The sequence below is a fragment of the Heterodontus francisci genome, chromosome 16 (assembly GCF_036365525.1).
Source record: "Heterodontus francisci isolate sHetFra1 chromosome 16, sHetFra1.hap1, whole genome shotgun sequence".
NCBI lineage: Eukaryota > Metazoa > Chordata > Chondrichthyes > Heterodontiformes > Heterodontidae > Heterodontus > Heterodontus francisci.
Genome location: NC_090386.1, coordinates 85,846,314 through 85,872,654, shown reverse-complemented (window position 1 = coordinate 85,872,654; position 26,341 = coordinate 85,846,314). Strand labels below are relative to the sequence as shown.

Genomic DNA, 26,341 nt, shown 5'->3' with positions numbered 1-26,341 from the left:
TCAGTCATTGAGTACATACTAGGCTGATATTGATAGATTTTTGGCTCTAGGGGCATCAAGGAATATGGGGATAGGGCGGGAAAGTGGAATTGAAGTCAAAGATCAGCCATGATCTTATTGAACGGTTGAGTAGGTTCGAGGGGCTGTATGGACTCCTCCTGCTCCTATTTCCTATGTTCTTAGCACAGTGCTTAGATTGAATACATACACAATATAAACTGTACACAGCCCAATGGACAGAAAACAAACAGTATATAAAATTGTACATTGTATGGAACACACACAGATCATATATATGTTGGATAACACAATGCACAGAACAGGTACAAACAGTATATAAATAAATGTGGCCCATAATATAATACATAGAGCATGGAGGAAGCAAAGACACTTTGTAATACAAAGCACGGGATGTATAAAATAAATAGGTGCACAAAACACCAAGGCATATTCTAGAACAATAATGACAATGGTTTGCTTTTCTTCTGTCTTTCGAAGTAGTTTTTTTAAAGAACGGCATGGGTAAATGGCCATGTGTAACTATGGTTACCCAGTTTGACTTCCTTTGCTCCCTCCCCATTATCAGCTCCTGTATCTGCTGGGAGAAAAAATCATAAAGGAGCAACAAAAAAAAAGGAATGCTTTTGTTTAAAAACAAAAAATTCTCTCAATGCTTTTATTTATCGGTTATAAAAATATTGGAGATGAAGAAAAATGATATTTGACTGGTTGGGGCGGTTGGGGGTGAGAGGTCATGAGATGGGGATTTGAGGAAACTGTTTTTCACCCATAGGGTGGTTGGAATCTGGAACACACTGCCTGAAGAGGTGGTAGAGGCAGGAACCCTCACAACATTTAAGAAGTATTTAGATGAGCACTTGAAATGCCATAGCATACAAGGCCAAGGGCCAAGTGCTGGAAAATGGGATTAGAATAGGTAGGCTTGATGGCTGGCGCAGACACGGTGGGCCGAAGGGTCTGTTTCTGTGGTGTATAACTCTATGACTCTATGATTTATTGAACCAGAGTTGGTAACCCTTCTACCTCCAACTCAACTCAAAGGTTTCTCCTAGATGAGCCCGTGCACCATCAGCACACGCGTAATAGTTGTGGTAAATTAATGTTCTGCTTTTCTGCTGAACTTGTAGCCCTCCAGCACTGAGCGTTAGCATCTGACTCAAACATTCTCCATTAACATTGAAAGGGTCGCATCGTCATGGCAACATGACTCCCCGAACATAAAAGAGGGTATCATGATGATCCAGGCGATGCAATCACATTATCGTGCTGCTTATCACAACGCGTCCAACCATTTGTTAAAAATCACATGTTGGTTAAAATTACAAAACTGCCTTGTCTCAATAATATTAGTTACCTCACATTGCGTTACAGAGATATTTGGCCAACAAAAGCACCAGATTCAATCCTCAATCTATGTTGAGTGAGCTGATCAGGAGGGAATTGATGTATACATGGGAAGGGAAAATTTGCAAGGCTGTGGGGAAAGATCGGGGAGTGGGACTAATTAGATAGCTTTTTCAAAAAGCCAGCACAGGCAGGATGGGCCGAACAGCCTCCTTCAGTGCTAAATGATTCTGTGATATTTATACCAGGTTTGTAATATTGTGTTGGGTTGTCACCACCCTCTTGACAGGACCTCAAGTCAACTGAATTGAGTTAATTCTCTTCAAGGATTATCGTCATGTTTCTAAATAAAACAGTGTTACCTCCTCTCTCTGGTCTCGGCGTGCTCCAGCTGCTGTTCCTGGAAAAGCCGTAGTTCCTCCTGCTGGTATCGGGCATCGAACGATCCCTCCCTGCCCCTATAGGCCAGTAGCTGGCTGGAATGGTCAGCATTGCGCTCTCGGAGGGATGGATTGGACGCACACAGAATTGTGTCACCATTTTCCTGGAATCAAGAGAATAGAGGTTAAAATTAATGAAAGGAATTAATAAAGAGAACAGAAGACAAAGGACAAGTAAAGCAGAGTGAGCATATAGAATTGTGGAATCATGCAGCACAGAACGAGGCCATTCAACCCATCATGCCTCTGCCAGCTGTCTGAAAGACCTGTATAATTCGTCCCACAAACTTGCTCTTTCCCCAATAGCCCTGCAAATCATATTTCCTTTTTAAGTCGAGATCCAGCTTCCCTTTGAATGTTCCAATTGAATCTGCTTTCATTCCTCTTTCAGGAGGTGCATTCCAGATCACAACAACTTGTTTTTGCCTTCCCCTCAAATATCAGGGCTTTTGTTTTACTCAGAGTGCTGGGTTACATAAGGCCGCCTTTCCCGCAATTATTTGCAGTCTGATTATTACATTTCACCTGGAGGAACCTGTGTGCTTGCAGTTGGATTTTCCCTGTGGTATTGCAAAGGGGCCGAAGGAGCTTCACTGTTTCTAGGATAGCGCGAGTTGGGTTTACTATAACACGGCGTCATCTGATTCATGATGTGGGCAGATTGGGTTTGTGTCATTGATTAAAAATGCATCCTTTTACTGGGCGAACCACATTCCCCCATTTTACACGAGATAAACCGAGTTGAAGCGTAAGCCTGTCCGACCTTGATCATCGATTCCAGGACCTCCAGGTGGATCATTAATGCTGCCAATTCGAGGTCCTCACTATAGCTGTTCTTCAAAGGCACAGATCGGTAACCTGAGACAACATGAGAGACAATAGTGAACAGCAAGTATTACAGGAGAAATAGCACAAGTGGGGAGAGTTGTTGGGGGGGGAAACACGAGGACAAGCAATGGAACATGGGTAACTGGAGGATAAAACCACTTGGGAATGCCTGGTGAAGCAACACGGTGGTGGGGGTGGGAATTTTATGCTCTCCCCCATGGCGAGTTTGGAGGCAGGGAGAGCATTTGATCGGGCAGGATGGTGACAGGGGTGGTGGGGGGGGGGAGGGGGTGGGGGAGAACCCTGCCACTTTCCTGCCTCCACCTCAATTAGGTTCATAGCTCATTCCTGCCCTGCCTCCAATTGAGGCCCTTTAAGTGGACAATTAATGCCCAGTTAAGGGCCTCACCCGCCACCGCTAGGAGTAGCCCAGCGGTGGGTGGGCCTGGCACACAAGGGGAGAATGCCAATCAAACCCGTGAGAGTTTCTTCCCAGCTCCAGGGAGGGGGTGGAGCGGGGGGGTGGGGTGGGGTAGGGGGGGAGGGGAGGTGGGGGTAAGTCCATTGTTCAAAGGCACTTAGTGGTTGATCGAAGGACCCGAAATTGGGAAGGGGGTATGTGGTGGTGGCTGCTAAGAGCCAACCCCTTGCTTTGCTCTCAAACCCCTACAACTCCCCTCCCCCATGACTCCCAAGCAGTGAAACCCGTCCCGCCATGACTTACCTATGGCCTGGGTCCTTCGGCGATCCTCGGCCTCCAGTGGGTGTATTATCAGCAGCAGCCACCACCTACGCAGTGGCGCCGCTTAGTAAAAGAGCTGCCAGCCTTTGATTGGCCGGGAGCTCTCACCAGGCGGGACTTCCATCACCGGGTTCCTTAATCCTGGGGAAGGCCTGCTGCTTCCCAATCAAGTGTCCAACTGGCATGTAGTGTGGCGGGTTTTCCCGAAAAGAGGCAATGCGAGGCTCTCAGTGGCTGAGACTGCCGTTGCCCACATAAAATCCCCCCCAGGGAGTGGGCAGTGAAACAACACCAAGTCAAAGAAGGATGAACGAGCAAGGAAAGGCCAGAGTGGACAATGAGACAATGTGGGGCGAGGGTGACTAAACAACACAAGGGATGGACACCAAAACAACATGAGGGACAGGTGGCAAAAAAAGGACAGCAGTGAAACAGCACATGGGTCAGACGTTATACAGCATGCGGCATGGGGACAGGAGAATATTTTTCTTTGCTGTACCTGTCCTTATGGCTTTAACAGGGAAGGTTGCTTCTGCCAGGAAGTTCTGATCACTGAACACATCTTCCTCATAGACAACAAATCGCAAGAAGCTGAATTCTGGGTTACTGATGTTTATGGAAAATGGCTTTGTTGTCCACGTGGGGTTTAACCCATTCACCGCTAAAAGGGAATGCAGAAGTTTATTTTCTACAGTGTTTTACACTGTGGGAAATAAGAATTTTAGGAACTGCAAGAGGCTCAGCTCACTGTTCATTTCTGGTTTCTTACGCATTCACAGTTCTCATCGCTCCAGTATTGACGGCCACATCTACAGCTGCCTAGGCTCTCTCCTCCTCTGATGTTCCTTAAAATCTACCTCTTTGACCAAGCTTTTGGTTATCTATCCTAATATCCTCTTATGTGGCTTGGTGTCAAATTTGTGTTGAAATGCCTTGGTAACACCTGTGAATGTTTTACTATGTATAAGGCCCTATATAAATACAAGTTGTTGCTCCTCACTATTAATATTGTACAACCATACAACCATAGTCAACAATAAAACACTTCAGTCTGAATTCAGGCTTTTAAAAAAATTTCTCCTGCTTTTTCTTCTCGCTTCCTCTCTGGATGTTATCGACTCCTTCTTGGGATGTGCCTCTAAAGAGATCAACTGTTCTTTGATACTTGCTCAAGTCGTTGTTCATCATGGGTAAGCCATGTGTATGGCAGTCGCTGCATAAGACTGACAGAAGCCTATCTAACCTGTGGAAGGCTATCATAGCTGAGCCCAATTCTGTCCTCGTCTGACGTACACACACAAATTTTTTAACAGGAGGCAATGGATAACAATTGGAGGTGTAGCCCTGGCTAAGGGGCATTGAGGGCAATGGGAATACCCTGACCACAGTCCTGGCTGAAATTAAGTAACTCAGCACCAACTGGGGTTTGAACCCATGACCATCATGGTCTGAGTGGTCCCTCAGACCATCCCATATTTGCAGGTTTGCATTTATGTTTCAAAGCTGGGCACAGTGGAAGCAATCTCGCGTCTTGAGTCTAAAGATTACAGGTTCAAGACTCATTCCAGGACCACTTAATCTAGACTGACACTTCTGTGCAGTACTGAGGGACAGCTGCACTGTCAGAGGTGCCACCTTTCACTTGAGATGTTGCAGCGAGGCCCCCTCTGCTTCCTCTACAAAATGTCTTGGTATCTTGGATAAGCATCACCACCATTCAACTCATTGCTGTTTGTGTGGAAATTAGCTATTTGTTCAGTTATTCAACAGTGACCAGGGGCTGGAATTTATGAGCCCTCTGAAGATGGGCTAGGAGAGGGTGGCCTCGTAAAATGGCAGCAGAAGGTGTCGGGAGGGGAGCCTGACATCTTCTTACCATCATGGGATATTCTGAACGACGGGAACACCATTGTGCGGCCACCTGCTGACTGGAGGCGGGTGGCCAATTTGGCAAATTCATTGATTTATTAACGGCCGCTTCCTGCCTCCTTCGGGATTTTACCGGTGTCGAGACTGACCCCCGCCACACCGGGAGATCGCCAGGTAACCTGTGGCGTCCTTCCAGCGGGTTCCCAGGGGGAAGGGGGCCCTTCCTTAATGGCTGCTCCATGTCCCACAGAAGGGCCCCACTCCCACTGGCGGCAAAGGCTGCCCCCGCAGCTCTGACATTGCCAGTGGAGGGCTCACCCCTCCAGTTGCTAGGGCCTGCCTGCCTGGCCTCAGCACATTAAATAAAGAAGTTTACCTGGCCTTTGAGGGCAGCTCAACATGGAGGCACCCGCTTCATCCTCCTGTAGCAGCCACCTCTATTGATGGCGCTGCTGAGCTGCCAGCCCGCTGATTGGGCCAGTGGCTCTGAGAGGTGGGCCACCGTCCTAACTTGGACAGTGGTCCCGGCAGCGGCCTCTTAATTGGTCGCTGATAATATCCCACCTGAGGTCTTGCTGTCCATCCCGGTGGCGGAACAACCTGGGACTTGGAAAAATTTAGGCCTACATTTCAAAATACTTTATCGGCAATGAAGTGCTTTGGAGCATCCTGAGGGATGTGAAAGATGATATAGAAATGCAATTTCTTTCTTTCATCTTAAAAGATGCCAAGTATTGTACGCTCATGTAGAAAGCAATGCCAGGCACTGCTATTTGATCTAACTCATGAAAATTGCACTCATCAAATGACATACAAGTACATCCTATAAGATTGGAGGTATGGAGGGCAATTGGAAGGCCCTAACAGATTGCTCAACAGGCAACTGGAGGGAGACTGTTTAAGCGGGCTAGTTTGACAGCAGTACCCTCTACTTGTGTGAGCATACTCTAGGACTAAATTGTAGAATGAAACCTAAGGGAACTGCAGCCTCTTCTGGTGCCTATATGTGCTGTTAGTTAAAATATGAAAGTGAGACTGCTCTATAGATAGTCCACATCAGCAGCTACACCACAGAGTCGAGGAAATAAAATTGGGGAAAATGTGACAACAATGTCACTGAGGAAGTTACCAAGTAACTGAGGCAGAGCCTCAGCTGTCTCAGGATTGGAATTAAGAAAGATATTCTTACCTACGATCTCAGTCTTGTATTTGCCGTTATCGTAGTCAGCTCCACAGACCTCGACCTCTACAAACGGAGAGGTTATGCCTCTGCCATTCTTAGGCAAGTGACGAGCTCCCAAGACCTGGTGAAAACAATTTTATGAGGGGAAAACAAAGAGTTATCCACCTGTTGCACCACTGCCACACCATGACTTATTTCTCCAAACAACTTGCGTGCACCTCCAATACGGAGCTCCTGACCGTGATGTATTTCAAGTCTTGAGAGCATTCATTAACCACCATGGGGAGATTGGCAGTGGCTGTGGTGCCAAGTGATGGGCACACACTTAAGGGTTGCCATCTTTCGTCAAGTCCAAACCAGACAGAAGCAAGGTGGGGGATCATCGCAGCGTAAGTGCTGTGGCGCACTGAAACATACCCAGGAATTTCCACACTCCTCACATGCATTATCATCTTCCACAGCCACATGGTTACCTGGAGGATTGTCCCAAGGCTCCATCCTTGGTCCCCCCGCCATCCCCACCTATATCCCTACAAACTGCTGTAACTTGTTGACATATCCACAAGTACGTGGTCAACTTCAGTAGTCATGCTGCTGATATCCAGCTTTGTCATTCCACCCAACACGCTCAAAATCTTTACTGTTACTGCGCTGTCCAACATCACATTGTGGATGAGCTCAGAACTTTCTGTAACGTAACAATGGCAAAACGGAATCCATCTGGTCCTTCCTCTGTTGGAAACACTGCACCTTACTCTCTGATTCAATCCCCCTTCCTGGCTGCTTCTGGCCCTGAACCATGCTTCAACCTCATCATCAAAACCTTCTATTTCCACCTCAGTAATATTGCCTTCCTCCAGCCCTACTTCAACCCTACTGCTGCTGAAAGTCTCTGCTTTTGCCATCCACAACTTCTCCAACCATCTCCTCACTGGTCTTCTGCGATCCATCCTACATTAACTCCAAGTCATCCAAACTTACCATCGCTCGCTTCCTAATTCGGTAGAGCCCCACTCATCTTTCACCCCTGTACAATAGATCCCCATCCACCAATGAGATGACTTCAAATGCTACTCACCTGCAAACTCCTCCCGCGGAACACCCCAATTTGTACCTTCTGACTGTGCAAGTCACTATCATTCGCGTTGAAGTTGTTTAATTTCACGAAAAATTAATAAATAATGACAAAATAACCTGCGTACACAGTGTAAGCTGTTGGGACATTAGCTTAGCTTTCACTCAGAGATAGTCACACCAGCAAAAGTGACAAGAAATTAACAGGAAAAGAACCAACAGCAGCATCTGATGGTCATTTTTCTGTTTTATTAAAACAAAAGGGGGAATTTTAAATTCTTGTTGGCCGCACTTAAACCAGATGGGCACCTTACAGCTAATCAGCTATTTAGGATGAAGCCTCAAAACCAAAAGCTATAACTTTTTTTTAACATGTTGCCATAATTTTAAAGTTACTTCCAAGTATTTACAAGGAGGACTCAGCAACATGCCCTCCTTAAGTAGTGATAACTCTACTTCCATATAAATGAGAGAAATCCTAGACAGCCTAAAGGACTCGACAAATCCACAGGGATAGATTATTGCAGAGGGCTCTGGGAGACAGCAATGTGTGATAATAACCATCTAATCTGTTTCAGGGATTTTGGTTTCGAGAAAATAGTCCTGTGAATTCTTTTTCGTCCTGAGAGGGCAGGTAGGGCCTCAGTTTAACGTTGCATCCAAAAGAGGGCACTCTGACTGTGCCGTGCTCCGTCAGTACTGCACTGGAGTATCAGCCTAGATTTCGTGCTCAAGAAAGAAAAAAAGAGCAGAGGAGTTATCCCCAGTGTCTGGACATTTATCCTTCAAAATCTAGGCTGACACTCCAGTGCAGTACTGAGGGAGTGCTGCAATGTTGGAGATGCCATCTTTCGGATGAGATATTAAACTGAGGACCCATCAGTCCTCTCATGTGGACGTAAAAGATCCCATGGCACTATTTCAAAGAAGAGCAGGGGTGTTATTCCCCAGTGTCCTGGCCAATATTTATCCCACATTCAACAGCACAAAAAAATTGTCCAGTCATTATCACGTTGCTGTTTTTGGGAGCTTGCTGTGCATAAATTGGCTGCTATGTTTCCTATATTACACCAGTGACTAAACTTTGAAAAGTTGGTTGTAAAGTACTTTAGGACATCCTGAGGTGGTAAAAGACACTGTATTAATACAAGTCTTTCCTTCTCAAACAATCCCTCCTCCTAAATGTTAGCTTCTGTAGATGATAAACGCTACAGTGGAAGTTCCTTATTTTTAGTATCTTCATTTTGGTGTTTTATGCCAGCACTGCCTCTCTGATTACTGCAACACACCCTCCTTTGTACAGAAACACAACAATGTGTTTGCAAAACTGACCCTTTAAATCTGTTCAAACGTCTGATAAACTGATTGCACCTGCTCTCACGACTCACGGGAAAGGAAGCAGAATATTGATGTTGACTGGGTAACAGACCTGCAGCTGAATGACGAGTGACTCCGTTAGTCTCACCGAGTGCTTGTCAAAGGGATCAAACTGCTCGTCCCTCATGACAACTGACTGTAGGACATACCCACACTTTCCATTCAACATGAACAAGGACTGATTCATTTGCATAGGCTTGTCTGAGACATGGGAACAAAACACAAGGAATAAAAATTAGGACAAGATACCAAAGACAAATGACCTGTTTTACACCCATATCAGCAGCAACTGGCTTACAGCCCACAGTAGATCCAGGTTTATAACCTAACCTATTATTTCCAATCCAGTGTGAGACTCGAATGATGGATGAGATTCTGTGCCAGTGTTAACACAATAAACTTGAGCTCTGCTGAGAAAGGGAAATCATTGAATAGAAGGACTAATACAAAGTGTACTCCACCACAATCAAAAGCAGTTACTACCAACAAAATCCTGCATGAAACAAGTGTGGATGATGTTCAAAAAATAAATCAGTACTGGAAACAAGGATACAAGGTGTTCATGAAAAATAGGCAAGGAAGAAAAGGGGGAGGAGTGGCAGTATTGATTTTGGACAGCATTACATTACTGGAGAGAGACAATATCCCAGAGCAGTCAGGGACAGAATCTATTTGGCTACAGCTAAGGAACAAAAAACGTGCAATTACATTGCGTGGTGTAGTCTATAGGCCATCAACTAGTGGAAAGGATGCAGAGAAAATTACAGAGAGGTGCAGGAATTATAGAGTAGTCATAATGCGGGACTGTAATTATCTGAATATAGACTGGAATAGTAGTAGTGTAAAAGGTAGAGAGGGGCAAGAGTTCCTCGAGTGTGTTCAGGAAAATTTTCTACAGCTGTATGTTTCCAGTCCAAGGAGAAAGGAGGCACTGCTAGACCTGGTTCTTGGGAATGTGGTGGGCCAAGTGGATCAAATATCAGTAGGAGAACATTTATGGGACATGATCATTGTATCATAAGGTTTAGGTTGACTTTAGAAAAGGGCAAAGAGCGATCTAGAGTAAGAATAATTAACTGGGGGAAGGCCAACTTCAATGGGGTAAGAATGGAGCTGGGATAAATTACTTGGAATCAAAGGTTGGCAGGAAATATGGTAGCTGAACAATGGGCAACCTTCAAAGAAGAGATAGTTCAGGTACAGTCAAGGTACATTCCCTCGAAAGGGAAAGGTAGGACAAACAAATCCAGAGCTCCCTGGATGACAAAGAGATAGAGATTAAGATGAAGAAAAAGTATGCTTATGACATATGTCTGGTTGATAATACAATGGCTGAATATTCAGAGGGGAAGTGAAAAAGCAAATAAGAGAAGCAAAGAGGGAGTATGAAAAGAGACTGGTAGCTAACATAAAAGGGAATCCCAAAGTCTTCAATAGGCATATAAATAGCAAAAAGGTGGCAAAAGGAGGAGGAGGGACCAATTAGGGACCAAAAAGGGGATTTACAAATGGAGGGGGGGGGGGGGGGGGGGAATTAGCTGAGGTGCTAAATGAAAACTTTGCATCTGTCTTTACCAACGAAGAAGATGCTACCCAGGCCACAGTGGAGGTAAATAATACACTAGAAGGATTTAAAATTATATGGAGGAGGTATTAGATAGCTTGTCTATACTTAAAATTGATAAAGCACCAGGACCAGATACTGAGGGAAGTGAAAGTGGAAATTGCGGAGGCACTGGCTGTAATTTTCAAGTCTTCCTTAGGCTCAGGGGGGTGCCAGAGGACTAGTGAATTTCAAACATTACACCCTTGTTCCAAAAAAGGGTGTAAAGATAAGCCTAGCAACTGCAGGCCAGTCAAGTCTAACCTTAGTGGTGGGAAAGAGAGGGTTGATGAGGGAAATACTTCTGATGTGGTGTACTTGGACTTCCAGAAGGCATTTGATACAGTGCCACACACAGACTTGTGAGCAAAGTTATAGCTCATGGAATAAAAGGGACAGTAGCATCATGGATACGAAATTGGCTGTGATCAATGGATGTTTTTTGGGCTGGAGGAAGGTTTGTAGTGGAGTTCCCCAGGTGTCAGTGTGGGAACCCTTGCTCTTGCTGATATATATTAATGACCTAGACCTTGATATACAGGGCACAATTTCAAAATTTGGAAGCATTGTGAATTGTGAGGAGGATAGTGTAGAACTTCAAACGGACATAGAGAAGTGAAATGAGTGGACAGCTGGAGATGAAGTTCAATACGGAGAAATGTGAAGTGATTTGTTTTGGTAGGAAGCACATGGAGAGACAATATAAAATAAAGGGTACAATTCTAAAGGGGGTGCAGGGGCAGAGGGACTTGGGTGTATATGTGCATAAGTCATTGAAGGTGGCAGAACAGGTTGAGAGAGTAGTTAATAAAGCTTACAGTATCCTAGGGACATAGAGTACAAGAGCAAGGAGGTTATGTTGAACCTGTGTAAAACACTAGCTCAGCTTCAGCTGGAGTATTACATCCAGTTCTGGGTGCCACACTTTAGGAAAAATGTGAAAGCATTGGTGAGAGTACAGAAAAGATTCACAAGAATGGTTCCAGGGATGAGAAATTTCAGTTATGAAGATAGATTGGAGAAGTTGAGACTATTTTCCTTAGGGAGGAGAAGGCTGAGAGGATTTCTTGCCCTTGACTCTGTTCACATATTTCTCCGCCTTAGTATCTGAAAAGGAAGAATGCCCAGGGTTACGGGGAGAAGGAATGGGAATGGCACTATGTGAATTGCTCATTCGGAGAGCCGGTGCAGACAGGATGGGCTGAATGGCCTCCTTCTGTGCTGTAACAATTCTGTGATTCTATGAAACAAGATAGAAAATATTGGAGGGTCGATCTGTGTACTCAATGGTACTGCTTTATGGAGCGGAGTTTCCCTTTAAGTCACTGATAGCTGTGCAGCGTCTGTGATGCAAACTTTCAGACAGGGGTCATAGGGACAATCTCTGTGCTCTCCCTCTTCCACTACCCTCGCCACCCCTGCCCCATGACCCTACCCTCCTGCCTGGTTGCATAGTACTGTCATGGGATTGCCTTGGCTGAGTGTGGTCATGTCATGGGGAGGGTTAGAGGAACTTACTGGTGAAATGGGGTTCACCTCATCGGGTAGTAAACAATGTTCCCTGAAAGCTGTGCGTGTGCACGACTGTGCTGCAACCTGGAAGGAGCCGCACAGGTAGCTCATGAGTTGCCCCCTTTAAGATATCGCACGTGCATGGCCACACAAAGAAATCTAACAGTACTGCACACAACAAATTTAGAGGGGACATTGGTAGGGACTCAGAGACTGATGAGACATTGAGAAGAATGTGGGCATGGGAGTGAGGGGGGCAGCAGTATAATAATGACGACAAAAATAAAGAAGAAAGTAGCAGGTACCTGGCGTCTGGAAGTTCAGTGCCACTAACTGGCTGCCACAGATCCACATGGGCAAGGGGTCATAGTTGGATGAGTCAAGGCGCTGGCCTTTGGGGTAAATGCGACTCAGCTGCAGACGGTTGTACTGAAGGAATTTCTTGCCCTTGACTCTGTTCACATATTTCTCCGCCTTGGTTTCTGGAAAGGATGACATATCCCTGTAGCAGGCCCGATCGCTCCCAATCTCTGCATCACAAAGAAATAGGGAGAAAAGTTATTGCCTTAATAGAAAAGCAAAATACTGCAGATGCTGGAAATCTGAAATAAAAACAGAAAGTGCTGGAAATACTCAGCAGGTCAGGCAGCATCTGTGGAGACAGAAGCAGAGTTAACGTTTCAGGTCTGTGACCTTTCATCAGAACTGGTTATTGTCTTAACGTTTCCTGCACACAGTGCCATGGACTTGTAATTATTTTTCTCCTCGGATTAAAAACAGTGTGTGCGCCTTTAAGACCCTGTTAAAAAGCAATGAACCTTTAAGGGAGAGAAGGTTCTGGAATTTCTGAGACACAGTGTGCAGCAGCTGCATTTTTGTGACCCTGGGCAAAAGCAGGAGAGGACAAGAAGTCACATAGTAATGTTCCCACTTGACTGTGCGTAAAACTGGCTGAAACTGGCTGAAACAAGTTAGTTTGGAGAGACTTTCCAACGAGGCGTACTGAAGAGAAAAGAGCTGTTTATTCTCTCTCACCAGAAATTCTACAAGGAGCTACAAACCAAGTTAATTCCCTGAGTAAAGAAGAAAAATCTTTTTCAACAAACCATTTGTATTGCTGTGCTCATCGTTCAAAGAACTGTTTAATGCTTGCTGCAGCCAAAGAGTTGAATGCCTATCGACTGAAGGACTATTTTCATCAAATCCATGTGAAGACTTCGAGTGGCCTTTGACTATTTTTCACATTAGAAGACCTCATCCATCAGGAACGTAACCTACAAAACTTACTTTTTTTTATTCTTAAGAGATAGCTAATTTTTAAAAACTCCACTTTAAAACAAAAAGATTAACTACTGTTACTTTTGAATGTATGTGCGAATGGGGATCTGGATTAAAATAAAAAGTTATAAGGTATTTAGACATAGGTTTATCTTAATAGTGTTAAAGATTTAGTTTTTTAATAAATAGTTAATTTGTTTTATGTCTAAAGATACCTGGTTTGGTCTGTTTCATGTTCGAGTTACTAGAGCGTTTCATTTGGCTGTTTTCAGATTGGGTGTGAAAGCTTAATAATATTCTGTGACCTGTGGAGTGACAGGACTGAACTGACACTGCATTGTTCCCGCCGCGGTTGTAACAACAGTCCTCATTTTACCTGCACCGTCTCCTCACTCACTGTATTTAGGAGAGGGACAATCACTCTGATTATTCAGAATCCATGCACCTTACCCATCTGGAAGACTGTATGATGCTGGCAATGCTGCTGATTGATCCATGTTGACTATGTGACCAATACCACAGGGTTAGCATGAACTAATGATCTCTGGAGAAACAATTCTAGAAAAATGCACAGCATGACCAGATTGCTCTTTAGTCCAAGGTCTGCCTGTGTTTCGCTCATCTCCTAGCCTGTTTGGGCCATGCCCAGTGGCAGGCTCCCACTCCTACCAACATTGTGTGATTCGAGTTCCTATAATAGTTGTAGCTCCATAATGGCTACAGGTATCCACATGTTTCTCTACACTTTCTGGTCCCTCTCAGTTTATCTGCTACTTTCAAGCAGCCTTCCTGTCTCACACTACCAACTTAACTGCTACACTGACCCCATTTGACCTGGACCTTTGGTCCAGGAGGGGTAGGTGAAGGGGATAATTGCTTTTGTTCGGATCAGGTGAGAGTCAGATCACTATCAGCCACAAATCTGTTTTTAGTTAACAACCACACACCGTCACATTCTGGCCAGAGTTTTGAGGGGTGTGGACACTGGAGGCTTTACAGGATAGCAATTAGGGGCAGAAACCCCATTTTGTTTTCTCTCGCCCTAGTCCGAGGGCACTTAAACCAGATCAACTGCTGACCAAGGATGCAAGCTAGGGCCATCCTGATATTTGTGGCCCAATAACACACTAAACGGTGACCCATTATGGGACAGGCATTTTAGATTACAGAGTTATCGCGACTAAGAAGGGTTTGGTCACATTTCCCAGGCCAGAGATGTTTGTGGCGGAACGATTCTGACACTGAATGAACTAATCCAGCACACAGTCCAGTAATCCTGTTCACCCCATACTACTCAATATGCCCAGATTTTAAAGTAGAGTGCTTCACCTCCTCAAACCTATGCCAACAGGAAGTGTAGTCCGCCAGCTCTCCCCTTCCACTCTGCCCACTCACAAGGCAAGGGTTTGTGTCTGGGCAGCAATTGCCCAGCCCAGAGAACAGGGACTTGTCCAGTGAGAGGGTGGGGTTGAGGTGGGAGACAGTGAAATATAAACCAACTGATTGGCAGAATTTCAACTGGGGCCACCAATCAACTGTCCCGGTGACCTACATCTAACAGGCTGCTGGCTTTCCTTAACATCACTTACTTTCTTCATCAAAGGGGACAGGTCTGCAGTACACAACCAGGTCAGAGAGTTCCAGAGCAATCTTCTTTCTACGCTCCATCATCTTCCCTTCTTCTTTCTAAGGAATGACCAAACCACAAGTCAATGGCTTTAAAATAAGATTTCCTGACTCATTAAACAGTGAACTTTAGTTATTAATTTTTTTCTTCAATTTGCTCGTGCCCCCAAAAGACTTTTCTGTTTTTGCTAGGTACAGCTACTGTGATGTTAGTTCTTCCTGAGGTAGATTTAGGGATGTCTGTTTCTGCTGGGGCAGATTCAGGGATGACAATCATTACTGGGATAGTTTTCAGGAATGCTGGTTCTTGTGTGGTACTGTTTCTGGGCTGCTTCTTCTTGCTAGGGTCCAGGAATAACTATCTGTCTTGCGGTAAGCAGCCTTGGCAAGTTTCTGCAGCGTATACTACAGATAACTTATGTTGGATGAGGCGGAGAGAGAAAGGTAGAGCATATATTTTCTGACTCTGGATGGGTGGTGAGGCACTGGGGAGGGTACAGAGGAGATTTATGAAGATGTTGTCAGGACTGGAAAATTTCAGCTATGAGAAAAGATTGGATAGGCTAGGGTTGTTTTCCTTGGAACAGAGGAGGCTGAGCGGAGATTTGATTGAGGCGTACAAGGTTGTGAGGAGCCTGGATAGAGTGGATGGGAAGGACCTATTTCCCTTAGCAGAGGGGTGAGTGACTAGGGGGCATAGATTTAAAGTGATTGGTAGAAGGATTAGAGGGGAGATACGGAAAGTAATTTTCACCTAGAGGATGGTGGGGGTCTGGAACTCACTGCCTGAAAGGGTAGTAGAGGCAGAAACCCTCAACTCATTTAAAAGGTGTCTGGATATGCACCCAAAGTGCTGTAACCTCCAGCGATACGGAACAAGTGCTGGAAAATGGGATCAGGCTAGGTGGTTCATTTTTCGGCTAGCACAGACACGATGGGCAGAGCGGCCTCCTTCTGTGCCATAAAATGTTCTACATTTTCTAAATATTTGAAGAGGAGGAATGTGCAGGAATGTGGAGAAAGGGCAGGGCAGTGGCAGTATGTGAATTGCTCCTTAGGAGGGCCGGCATGGACCCAACGGGCCGAACGACCTTCCGTGCTGTAACGATTCTGTGATCTCCCCCGACATCCGCCAGCCTGCAACAGAAAACTGAAAACACGCTGCCTTTACATCCATCATAGTGATTGCGGCCAACCCAGAATGGGAAAACTGACCCCTGAACGTGAAATTCAGTTGAGATCCCAGTTACTAAACGGAGTGCTTTTTTTTTTAAAAAGAAAAGTTCAGCACTGTCCCTAAAGTAGGGCAAGAGAACTCAAAATGCAGGCTGTTTTCTTTCAGTGTTTGAATTTACCCTGGCATCTGCAGTTTGTGTTGCTTCGCGGATCTTGGTCACCCAATCATTCAGATCTTCCAGCGATTCGGCTGCCAGGTCCATTGATTCGCCCGAACGGGTGAACGAGCCCATATTTATTTTAAAAACAAATGGACGACTGCCTTTTCCATCCGGATGAACAGCTGCAACGAGATAAGAGGAGTGAATAAAGTACTGGAGCTTCTCATCTAATGAGGGGCTCAGCTCCAAACTACTACAGGCTAAAATAAATCAATTACAGAAACAATCCCACTACCCGACACCAATTCTTCAATAAAAACTATTCAGTTCCAATTAGTGTGGGAACTTGCTTTGGTGTTGAAAACAATGGTAGGTCATCAAGGGTGTCGGGGATAGTGCAGGAAAATGGTGTTCAAGTGGAAGATCAGCCATGATCTCATTGAATGGCGGAGCGGGCTCGAAGGGCTGAATGGCCTACTCTTGCTCCTATTGTGTTCTTGTATCAAAATAAACAATAACAATAACAACTTGTATTTATATACAGCCTTTAATGTAACAAAATGTCCCAAGATGTGTCACAGGAGCATTATAAAACAAAATCTGACACTGAGCCACACAGCATTGAAAGGGAGGAAGTATTAGCTGTTTTAGTGGGCTTAAAGGTGGATAAATCCCCAGGCCCAGGTAAGATGTATCCCAGGCTGTTATGTGAGGCAAGGGAGGAGATAGCAGGGGCTCTGACACAAATTTTCAAATCCTCTCTGTCCAAAGGAGAGGTGCCAGAGGATTGGAGGACAGCGAATGTGGTACCATTATTCAAGAAGGGTAGCAGGGATAAACCAGGTAATGACAGGCCAGTGAGTCTAACATCAGTGGTATAGGGAAACTCCTGGAAAAAATTCTGAGGGACAGGATTAATCTCCACTTGGAGAGGCAGGGATTAATCAAGGTTAGTCAGCATGGCTTTGTCAGGGGGAGATCGTGTCTAACAAACTTGATTTAATTTTTTGAGGAGGTTACTAGATGTGTAGATGGGGGTAAAGCAGTTGATGTAGTCTACATGGACTTCAGTAAGGCTTTTGATAAGGTCCCGCATGGGAGATTGGTTAAGAAGGTAAGAGCCCATGGGATCCAGGGCAATTTGGCAAATTGGATCCAAAATTGGCTTAGTGGCAGGAGGCAGAGGGTGATGGTCGAGGGTTGTTTTTGCGAGTGGAAGCCTGTGACCAGTGGTGTACCGCAGGGATCAGTGCTGGGACCCTTGCTGTTTGTAGTGTACATTAATGATTTAGATATGAACATAGGAGGTATGATCAGTAAGTTTGCTGATGACACTAAAATTGGTGGTGTCGTAAATAGTGAGGAGGAAAGCCTTAGGTTACAGGACGATATAGATCAGCTGGAAAGATGGGCAGAGAAATGGCAAATGGAATTTAATTCTGAAAAGTATGAGGTGATGCATTTTTGGAGGACTAACAAGGCAAGGGAATATACAATGGATGGTAGGACCCTAGGAAGTATAGAGGGTCAGAGGGACCTTGGTGTAATTGTCCATAGATCACTGAAGGCAGCAGCACAAGTAGATAAGGGGGTTAGGAAGGCATATGGGATACTTGCCTTTACTAGCTGAGGCATAGAATATAAGAGCAGGGAGGTTATGATGGAGCTGTATAAAACGCTAGTTAGGCCACAGCTGGAGTACTGTGTACAGTTCTGGGCACCACACTATAGGAAGGATGTGATTGCACTGGAGAGGATGCAGAGGAGATTCACCAGTATGTTGCCTGGGCTGGAGCATTTCAGCTATGAGGAGAGACTGGATTGGCTAGGGTTGTTTTCCTTAGAGCAGAGAAGGCTGAGGGGGGACCTGATTGAGGTATACAAAATTATGAGGGGCATTGATAGGATAGATAGAAATAAACTTTTTCCCTTAGCGGAGGTGTCAATAACCAGGGGGCACAGATTTAAGGTAAGGGGCAGGAGGTTTAGAGGGGATTTGAGGAAAAATTTTTTCACCCAGAGGGTGGTTGGAATCTGGAACACACTGCCTGAAGGAGTGGTAGAGGCAGGAACCCTCACAACATTTAAGAAGTATTTAGATGAGCACTTGAAACGCCATAGCATACAAGGCTACGGGCCAAGTGCTGGAAAATGGGATGAGAATAGATAGGTGCTTAATGGCTGGCACAGACACAATGGGCCGAATGGCCTGTTTCTGTGCTGTACAACTCTATTACTCTAAGGAGGTATTAGGGCAGATGACCAAATTCTTCATCAAAGAGGTAGGTTTTAAGGAGTGTCTTAAAGGAGGAAAGCGAGGTACTGAGACACAGAGTTTTAGGGTGGGAATTCCAGAGCTTAGGGTCCAGGTGGCTGAGGCACAACTACCAATGGTAGAGCCATTAAAATTAGAGATGTTCAAGGGGTCAGAATTAGAGAAGCGCAGATATCTCAGAGGGTTGAGGGCTGGAGGAGATTAGCGAGATAGGGAGGGGCAAGGCCATGGAGAGATTTGTAAACAATGTTGAGAATTTTAAAAGCAAAGTACTGCTTGACTGGGTGCCATTGTAGGTCAGCAAGCACAAGGGTGATGGGTGAGCGGGATTTGGTGCGAGTTAGGATATGGGCAGCAGAGTTTTGGATGACCACAAGTTTACGGAGGCCAGCCAAGAGTGCATTAGAATAGGAGGTAACAAAGGCATGAATGAAGGTTTCAGTAGCAGATGAGCTGAAGGAGGGGCAGAGTCAGGCAATGTTACAGTGGTGGAAATAGGCGATCTTAGAGATGGCATGGATATGTGGTTGAAAGCTCATCTCGGGGTCAAATATGACACCAAGGTTGCAAGCAGTTTGGTTCAGCCTCAGAAAGTTGCCAGGAGAGAGATAGAGTTGGCGGCTAGGTAGCTGGGTTTGTTGTGGGGACTGAAGACAATGGCTTCAGTCTTCCCAATATTTAATTCAATAAAATTTCTGCTTATTCAACACTGGAAGTCAGACAAGCAGCCTGATAATTAAGAGACAGTGGAGGTGTTGAGACAGGTGGTGGTTAGGTAGAGCTGGGTGTCGCCAGTCGACATGTGGAAACGGAGATGTTTTCAGATATCACAAAGGGGCAGCATGGAGATGAGAAATGGGATGGGGGGGGGCGGGGGGGAAGGCAAGAATAGATCCTTTTGGAACACCAGAGGTAACAATGCGGGAACAGGAAGAGAAGCCACTGATGACGATTCTCTCTCCAGATAGATAAGAATTGAACCAAGCGAGTGCAGTCCCACACCGCTGGATGACAGTGGAGAGACATTGAAGGAGGATGGTAAGGTCAACTATGTCAAAAGCTGCAGACAGGTGGAGAAGGACGGGGAGAGATAGTTTACCTTTGTCACAGTCACATAGGATGTCATTTGTGACTTTGATCAAAATCAAAGCCTAATATAGATGCTGATTGACTAAATTTTCTCTGGCTCTCATTCCAAAGACTCTTAAGCTTGTAAAATTGATTGTTCCAAATATCTTGGGCTGAAAGAGCCTATGTGCTATGCTGAATATATACTGACGACTGGTTCTGGAAGGAGCACAAATCTTTTTGACATGAGGTCAGTAACTGTTCGCCCTTATTGTTTGTTCTTTTACCTCTGAGTGCCAGGCAACAGTTTGGCTGAGAAGCTGAAATGATGGGTCCTTGCCAATGCTGTTCTGTACTCAACTGGCATAAGTACAACAGCGGGCTGTCAAAGGGATGTAGCCATCTCCACTGACCTTCATGGAAATATCTGTCTCTGGACCTTCTCATGTTGAGACAACAAAGATTTGAATTTGCTATGCGCAGTGGTTAGCACCGCAGCCTCACAGCTCCAGCGACCCAGGTTCAATTCCAGGTACTGCCTGTGTGGAGTTTGCAAGTTCTCCCTGTGTCTGCGTGGGTTTCCTCCGGGTGCTCCGGTTTCCTCCCACATGCCAAAGACTTGCAGGTTGATAGGTAAATTAGCCATTATAAATTACCCCTGGGATAGGTAGGTGGTAGGGAAATATAGGGACAGGTGGGGATGTGGTAGGAATATGGAATTAGTATCGGATTAATATAAATGGGTGGTTGATGGTCGGCACAGACTCGGTGGGCCGAAGGGCCTGTTTCAGTGCTGTATCTCTAAAAAAAAAAACTGTCCTTGCACCCCGGCAGTCTATGCCATTCCGCTACATTTAAGTGCCCGTCTTTTGGGCTTGTTAGTTTGTGGGAGCTTGCTGTGCGCAAATTGGCTGTTATGTTTCCTAAATTACAAGTGACCACACTTCAAAAGTACTAAATTGAATACAAAGTGATTTTGGATGCCCTGAGGTCAGGAAGGTACTATATAAATGCAAGTCTTTCTTTCTTTTCCTTATGGGTTGACATGCTCACCCCTGCCTCTGACAAAGTGCTCGACTTCCATTCAGGTTCATAGGCAGAATTCATTATTTCAATGGAACTGGCGTACTTAATTCTTATTATACCAGCAAAGCTGCCCCTCAGATGGACTCCAGTTAGGCTTATTTGCAGCGTCTGAAGGAGGTGAGTGAGGTTTTACCAAAATGATTGGCACTACTCACCAATCTGACAAGAAGGTACATCCAGAGATCCTCGCAGCAAAACTCCGAGAGGGCTGTTTTCACTAAGGGGCTGCAAGTGGAGGAAAGCAGAGGGAAAATAAGTAGCACACGAGTCAAGTCATCTGTACAAGCTCAAGACATCAAAGATGCCTTTTCTACCATCATGGAAAATCATACTGTATTAAATAAGAGCTTTAACAAAAAGAAATTCACCATTTAGACCATTCCTACATGAAATGCATTTGCCCAGCCTCATTTCAATTCCTCGTGGTCTTTTCAACAGAACAATTCTCTAACGCTGTCCCTAATTCAGCACTAATTTGGCAACCTCACTCGCAAAGGTCACAAAAAGACTGATGACAGTATCACATTGTGCGGGGTTGAATGGTAGCATAGTTGTAATGCTACTGGACTAGTAATCCAGAGACAAAAACAAGAAACGCTGGAAATACTCAGCAGGTCTGGCAGCATCTGTGGAGAGAGAAGCAGATTTAACGTTTCAGGTCAGTGACCTTGACGTAATCCAGAGGCTTGGACTAATGCTCCAGAAACATGAGTTCAAATTCCACCAGGGCAGCTGGTGGAATTAATTATTAATGAGACTAGCTTTTTATTCCAGATTTATTAATGATAATGAAACCACCGGATTCTCATAAAAATCAATCTGGTTCACTAATGTTCTTTGGGGCAGAAAATCTGCTGTCCTTGCCTGGTCTGGCCTACGTGTGACTCTAGACCCACAGCAATGTGGTCGACTCTTTACTGCCCTCTGAAATGATCTAACACTACAGAAAAGTCAAAGAAGAATAAAACTGGATAGACCACCTGGCATCAACCTAAGCACCGAAAACAACAGAAGCGCACCCTACCGTGTCGCCTCTGCAGAGTCCTCCTCACTACACCTGGGAACTTGTGCCAAATGTGGGAGTGCTGTCACACACAAACTAGACAAACAACGGTCTGACACAGTCATACTCACCAAATCATACCTTGCAGCCAACGGCCCAGAATCCTCCATCACCATCCTTGGGTATGTCCTGTACCCCCAGTAGGACAGACCCACCAGAGGTGGTGGCACTCAGTGGGATACAGTCAGGATAGAGTGGCCCTGGGAATCCTCAACACTGACTCCAGACCCTATGAAGCCACATGGCATCATGTCGACCTTGGGCAAGGAAACCTCCTGCTGACGAATCAGTGCTCCTCCATGTTGAACACCATTTGGAAGAAGCACGGAGGGTAGCAAGGACACAAAATGTACTCAGCCATGGGGGACTTCAATGTCCTTCATCAAGTAGCTCAGTAGCACCACTGCTAGCCGAGTCCTGAAGGACATATCTGCCAGACTTGGCCTGAGGCAGGTTTGAGAGAACGAACAAGAAGGGAAAAACCTACTTGACGTTGTCCTCACCAATCTACCTGTCGCAGTTGCATCTGTCCATGACAGTATTGGTAGGTGTGACAACCGCACAATCCATGTGGAGACCAAGTCCCATCTTTACTCTGAAGGCACCCTCCATTGCGTTGTGTGGCACTACCGCTGTGCTAAATAGGATAGACACAAAACAGAAAAATAAAAGCAAAATGCTGCAGATGCTGGAAATCTTGAAATAAAAACAGCAAGTGCTGGAAATACTCAGCAGGTCAGGCAGCATCTGTAGAGACAGGAGCAGAGTTAACGTTTCAGCTCTGTGACCTTTCATCAGAATAGTTCTGTTCAACTTGTACAAGACACTAGTTTGGCCTCAGCTGGAGTATTGTGTCTAGTTCTGGGTGCGACACTTTAGGAAAGATGTGAAGGCATTGGAGAGAGTGCAGAAAAAAATCAAAAGAATGGTTCCAGGGATGGGGAACTTCAGATATGAAGACAGATTGGAGAAATTGGGACTGTTTTCCTTGGATAAGAGAAGGCTGACAGGAGATTTGATGGAGGTATTCAAAATCATGAGGGGTCTGGACAGAGTGGATAGGCAGAAACTGGTCCCACTTGTGAAAGGATCGAGAATGAGAGGGCACAGATTTAAAGTGATTGGCAAAAGAAGCAAAAGCAACATGAGGAAAAACTTCTTCGCTCAGCGACTAGTTGGGATCTGGAATGCACTGCCTGAGACTGCGGTGGAGGCAGGTTGAATTGAGGCATTCAAAAGGGAATTAGACTATTATCTGAAAAGGAAGCATGTGCAGGGTTACAGGGAGAAGCTGGGGAATGGCATTAGGTGAATTGCTCATTTGGAGAGCCAGCGCGGACATGATGGGCAGAATGGCCTCTTTCTGCGCTGTAATAATTCTGTGATACCTAGCACAAAGGAAGATGGTTGTGGTTCTTGGAGCCCCAGGACATCGCTGCAGGAGTGCCTCAGGGTAGTATATAGGCACAACCATCTTCAGCTGCTTCATCAATGACCTTCCCTCCAACATAAGGTCAGAAGTGTAATGTTCGCTGATGATTGCACAGTGTTCAGTGCCATTCGCGACTCTTCTGATACCGAAGCAGTCGGTGCCCGCATGCAGCGAGACTTGGGCAATATTCAGGCTTGGGCTGATAAGTGGTAAGTAACATTTGTGCCACAGAAGTGCCAGGCAATGACCATTTCCAACAAGAGAGAATCTATACATCATCAATTGACATTTAATGGCATTACCATCACTGAAAACCCCGTCAAGAACCATTGACCAGGATGTTTTTGTGAATGGAAGGCGGCTTCCAGTGGTGTTCCACAGTGCTCAGTATTGGGTCCCTTGCTGTTTGTGGTATATATTAATGATTTGGACCTAAATTTGAGACCCATGATTGGGAAATTTGCAGATGACACAAAAATTGGCTGTGTAGTTTATAGCGAAGAGGATAGTTGTAGACTCCAGAATGATATCAATGGTTTGGTTGAGTTGGTGGAAAAGTGGCAAATGGAATTTAATCCGGAGAAGCGTGAGGTAATGCATTTGGGGAGGGCAAACAAAGCAAGGGAATGCACAATAAACGGGAGGATATTGAGAAGGGTACAGAAAGTGAGAGACCTCAGAGTGCATGTCCACAGGTGCCTGAAGGTGGCAGGACAGGTAAAGTGGTGAAGAAGGCATCCTTTATTGGCCGAGATATAGAATACAAAAACAGGGATGTAATACTGGAACTATATAAAATGCTGGTTAGGCCACAGTTGGTGTATTGCATACAGTCCTGGTCACCACATTACAGAAAGGACAAAATTGCTCTGGAGAGAGTACAGAAGAGATTTACAAGAATGTTGCCAGGGCTTGAAAATTGCAGCTAAGAGGAAAGATTGGATAGACTAGGTTTGTTTTCCTTAGAACTGAGGAAGCTGAGGGGTGACTTAATTGAGGTGTACAAAATTATGAGGGGACTAGATAGAATAGACAGGAAGGACCTATTTCCCCTAGCAGAGAGGTCAAGTACCAGGGGGCACAGATTTACGATGATTGGTAGAAGGATTAGAGGGGACATGAGGGGAAACTTTTTCACCCAGAGGGTGGTGGGTGTCTGGAATTCACTGTCAGGAACAGTGGTGGAGGCAGAAACCCTCAACTCATTTAAAAAGGTACCTTGACGTGCAGCTGAGGTGCTGTAACCTGCAAGGCTATGGACCAGGTGCTGGAAGGTGGGATTAGATTGGGTGGCTAGCTTTTTTCTGCTGGCGCCGACACAATGGCCTCTTTCTGTGCCGTAACTTTTCCATGGTTCTATAAAGAAACTTACTGGATCAGCCATATAAATACTGTGGCTACAAGATCAGGTCAGAGGCTGGGAATTCTGTGGTGAGTAACTCACCTCCTGACTCCCCAAAGCCTGTCCGCCATCTACAAGGCACAAGTCAGGAATGTGATGGAATACTCTCCACTTGCCTGGATGGGCAGCCTGCTTGATCGGCACCCATCCACTACCTTAAAGATTCACTCCTTCCACCACCAGCAGACAAGATGCGCTGCAGCAACTCACCAAGGGTCCTTCAATAGCACCTTGCAAACCTGCAACCTCTACCACTGAGAAGGACAAGGGAGCAGACGCATGGGAACACTATCAACTGCAAGTTCCCTTTCAAGTCACACACCATCCTGACTTGGAACAACTTCACTGTCGCTGGGTCAAAATCCTGGAATTTCCTTGCTATCAGCACTGTGGGTATACCTACACCAGATGGACTGTAGCGGTTCAAGAAGGCAGTTCACCACCACCTTCTCAAGGGCAATTAGGGATGGCCAATAAATCTTGCCAGGGATGCCCACATCCCATGAACAAACAAAAAAAACAAGTACAGGTGATTCTCTAATGGTGGGACTGTTGGATTGATGGGCCAGAGTATAAAGGGATTCAGTCTCAATCAGACTATGGGCGTTGGATACACTATAGAGTAGAACTGGCTTATATTCTCTAGAGTTTAGAGGAACAAGAGGTGATCTGAATGAAATGCATAAAATTCTTAGATGACCTCACAGGATAGATGCTGAGAGGCTGCTTTCCCTCGCTGGGCTATCTAGAAGTAGGGTTCATAGTCTTAGGATAATGGGACATCCATTTAGTGCTGAGGTGAAGAGAAATTCTTCACACAGAGGGTTGTGAATCTTTGGAATTTTCTACCGCAGAGGGTTGTAGATGCTCAGTTCAAGACTGAGATCAATATGTTTTTGGGCACTAAGAGAGTCAATGGATATGGGGATTGGGCGAGGAAGTGGAATTGATGTAGAAGATCAGCCAGGATCTTATTGAAAGGTGGAGCAGGCTCCAGGGGCTGTATGGCTTACTCTTCATGTTCTTATACTGACACTGGGCGCCAAAATTGAAAAAATGTTCTCAGAATGATGAACATAAAAAAACCCCTATTCATAAGGAATATTTTTGCAGAGCTCATCTGCATGAGGTGGACAGATCAAGCTTGACTGGACAGGGCCTGAGAGAGACAGCTTGTCTGGCCTCTCAACTGGAGTAGACTCTGCACGGAAAAGGGGGAGAGAGGGAGACAAATATCCTAGAAGTAGGAACAGAAAATAATTTTACAACAGGAAAATAAGAAATAATTTTTCATAAATGATTAAAAGCTACCCTTGTAAGATTGTTACTGTTAGTTAATCAACAACCAACAGGTGATTTTTAAAAATCTAAGACTGACTATAGAGAAATTTGGGCTCAGGTGGGGGGATGACAAGACCTCGCTCTACATTGAGATAGATCAGGTCGATGCTACAAATGACAATGGTTTAGGTTCATGCTTACCTGGCAGTTATTTTTTGTGAATCAAATGTATATTGTATGAAGAAGCACATACACTCCTCAGCAGTTTATCCAGAGTTGTGCACAGATACATAAAACCCATGATAGGGGCAATGCTGATCTGTGAGATTTTTAGCAGCCGCTATTACTGGAGGTGGTTGGGGGGCTTGGAGAAATGGAGGGGTACATGCCCTCCAGAACTAAGCAAAAGCTTCCTCCTGCATCAATGATAAGTCAGGCCCCTTGTATATCTTAAATCTGTACGAGTCTGCAAAACAACGACAGTTGCCAAGTGGCACAGC

At 45.2% G+C, this 26,341-nt stretch overlaps 1 protein-coding gene across 1 annotated transcript in view; it reads right to left on the bottom strand.

Annotated features, from left to right (window-relative positions):
• LOC137378269 (1-phosphatidylinositol 4,5-bisphosphate phosphodiesterase gamma-1-like) overlaps positions 1–26,341 on the bottom strand; it is a 144,367-nt gene that overhangs the window by 1,142 nt on the left and 116,884 nt on the right. Inside the window, exons 23-31 of the mRNA XM_068048509.1 lie at positions 20,819–20,888; positions 16,253–16,416; positions 14,861–14,957; positions 12,299–12,523; positions 8,931–9,079; positions 6,434–6,548; positions 3,875–4,036; positions 2,569–2,663; positions 1,728–1,909 (exon numbers count right to left, since the gene is read on the bottom strand). Coding sequence (XP_067904610.1) covers positions 1,728–1,909; positions 2,569–2,663; positions 3,875–4,036; positions 6,434–6,548; positions 8,931–9,079; positions 12,299–12,523; positions 14,861–14,957; positions 16,253–16,416; positions 20,819–20,888 — 1,259 coding nt within the window. The remainder of the gene's footprint in view (positions 1–1,727; positions 1,910–2,568; positions 2,664–3,874; positions 4,037–6,433; positions 6,549–8,930; positions 9,080–12,298; positions 12,524–14,860; positions 14,958–16,252; positions 16,417–20,818; positions 20,889–26,341) is intronic.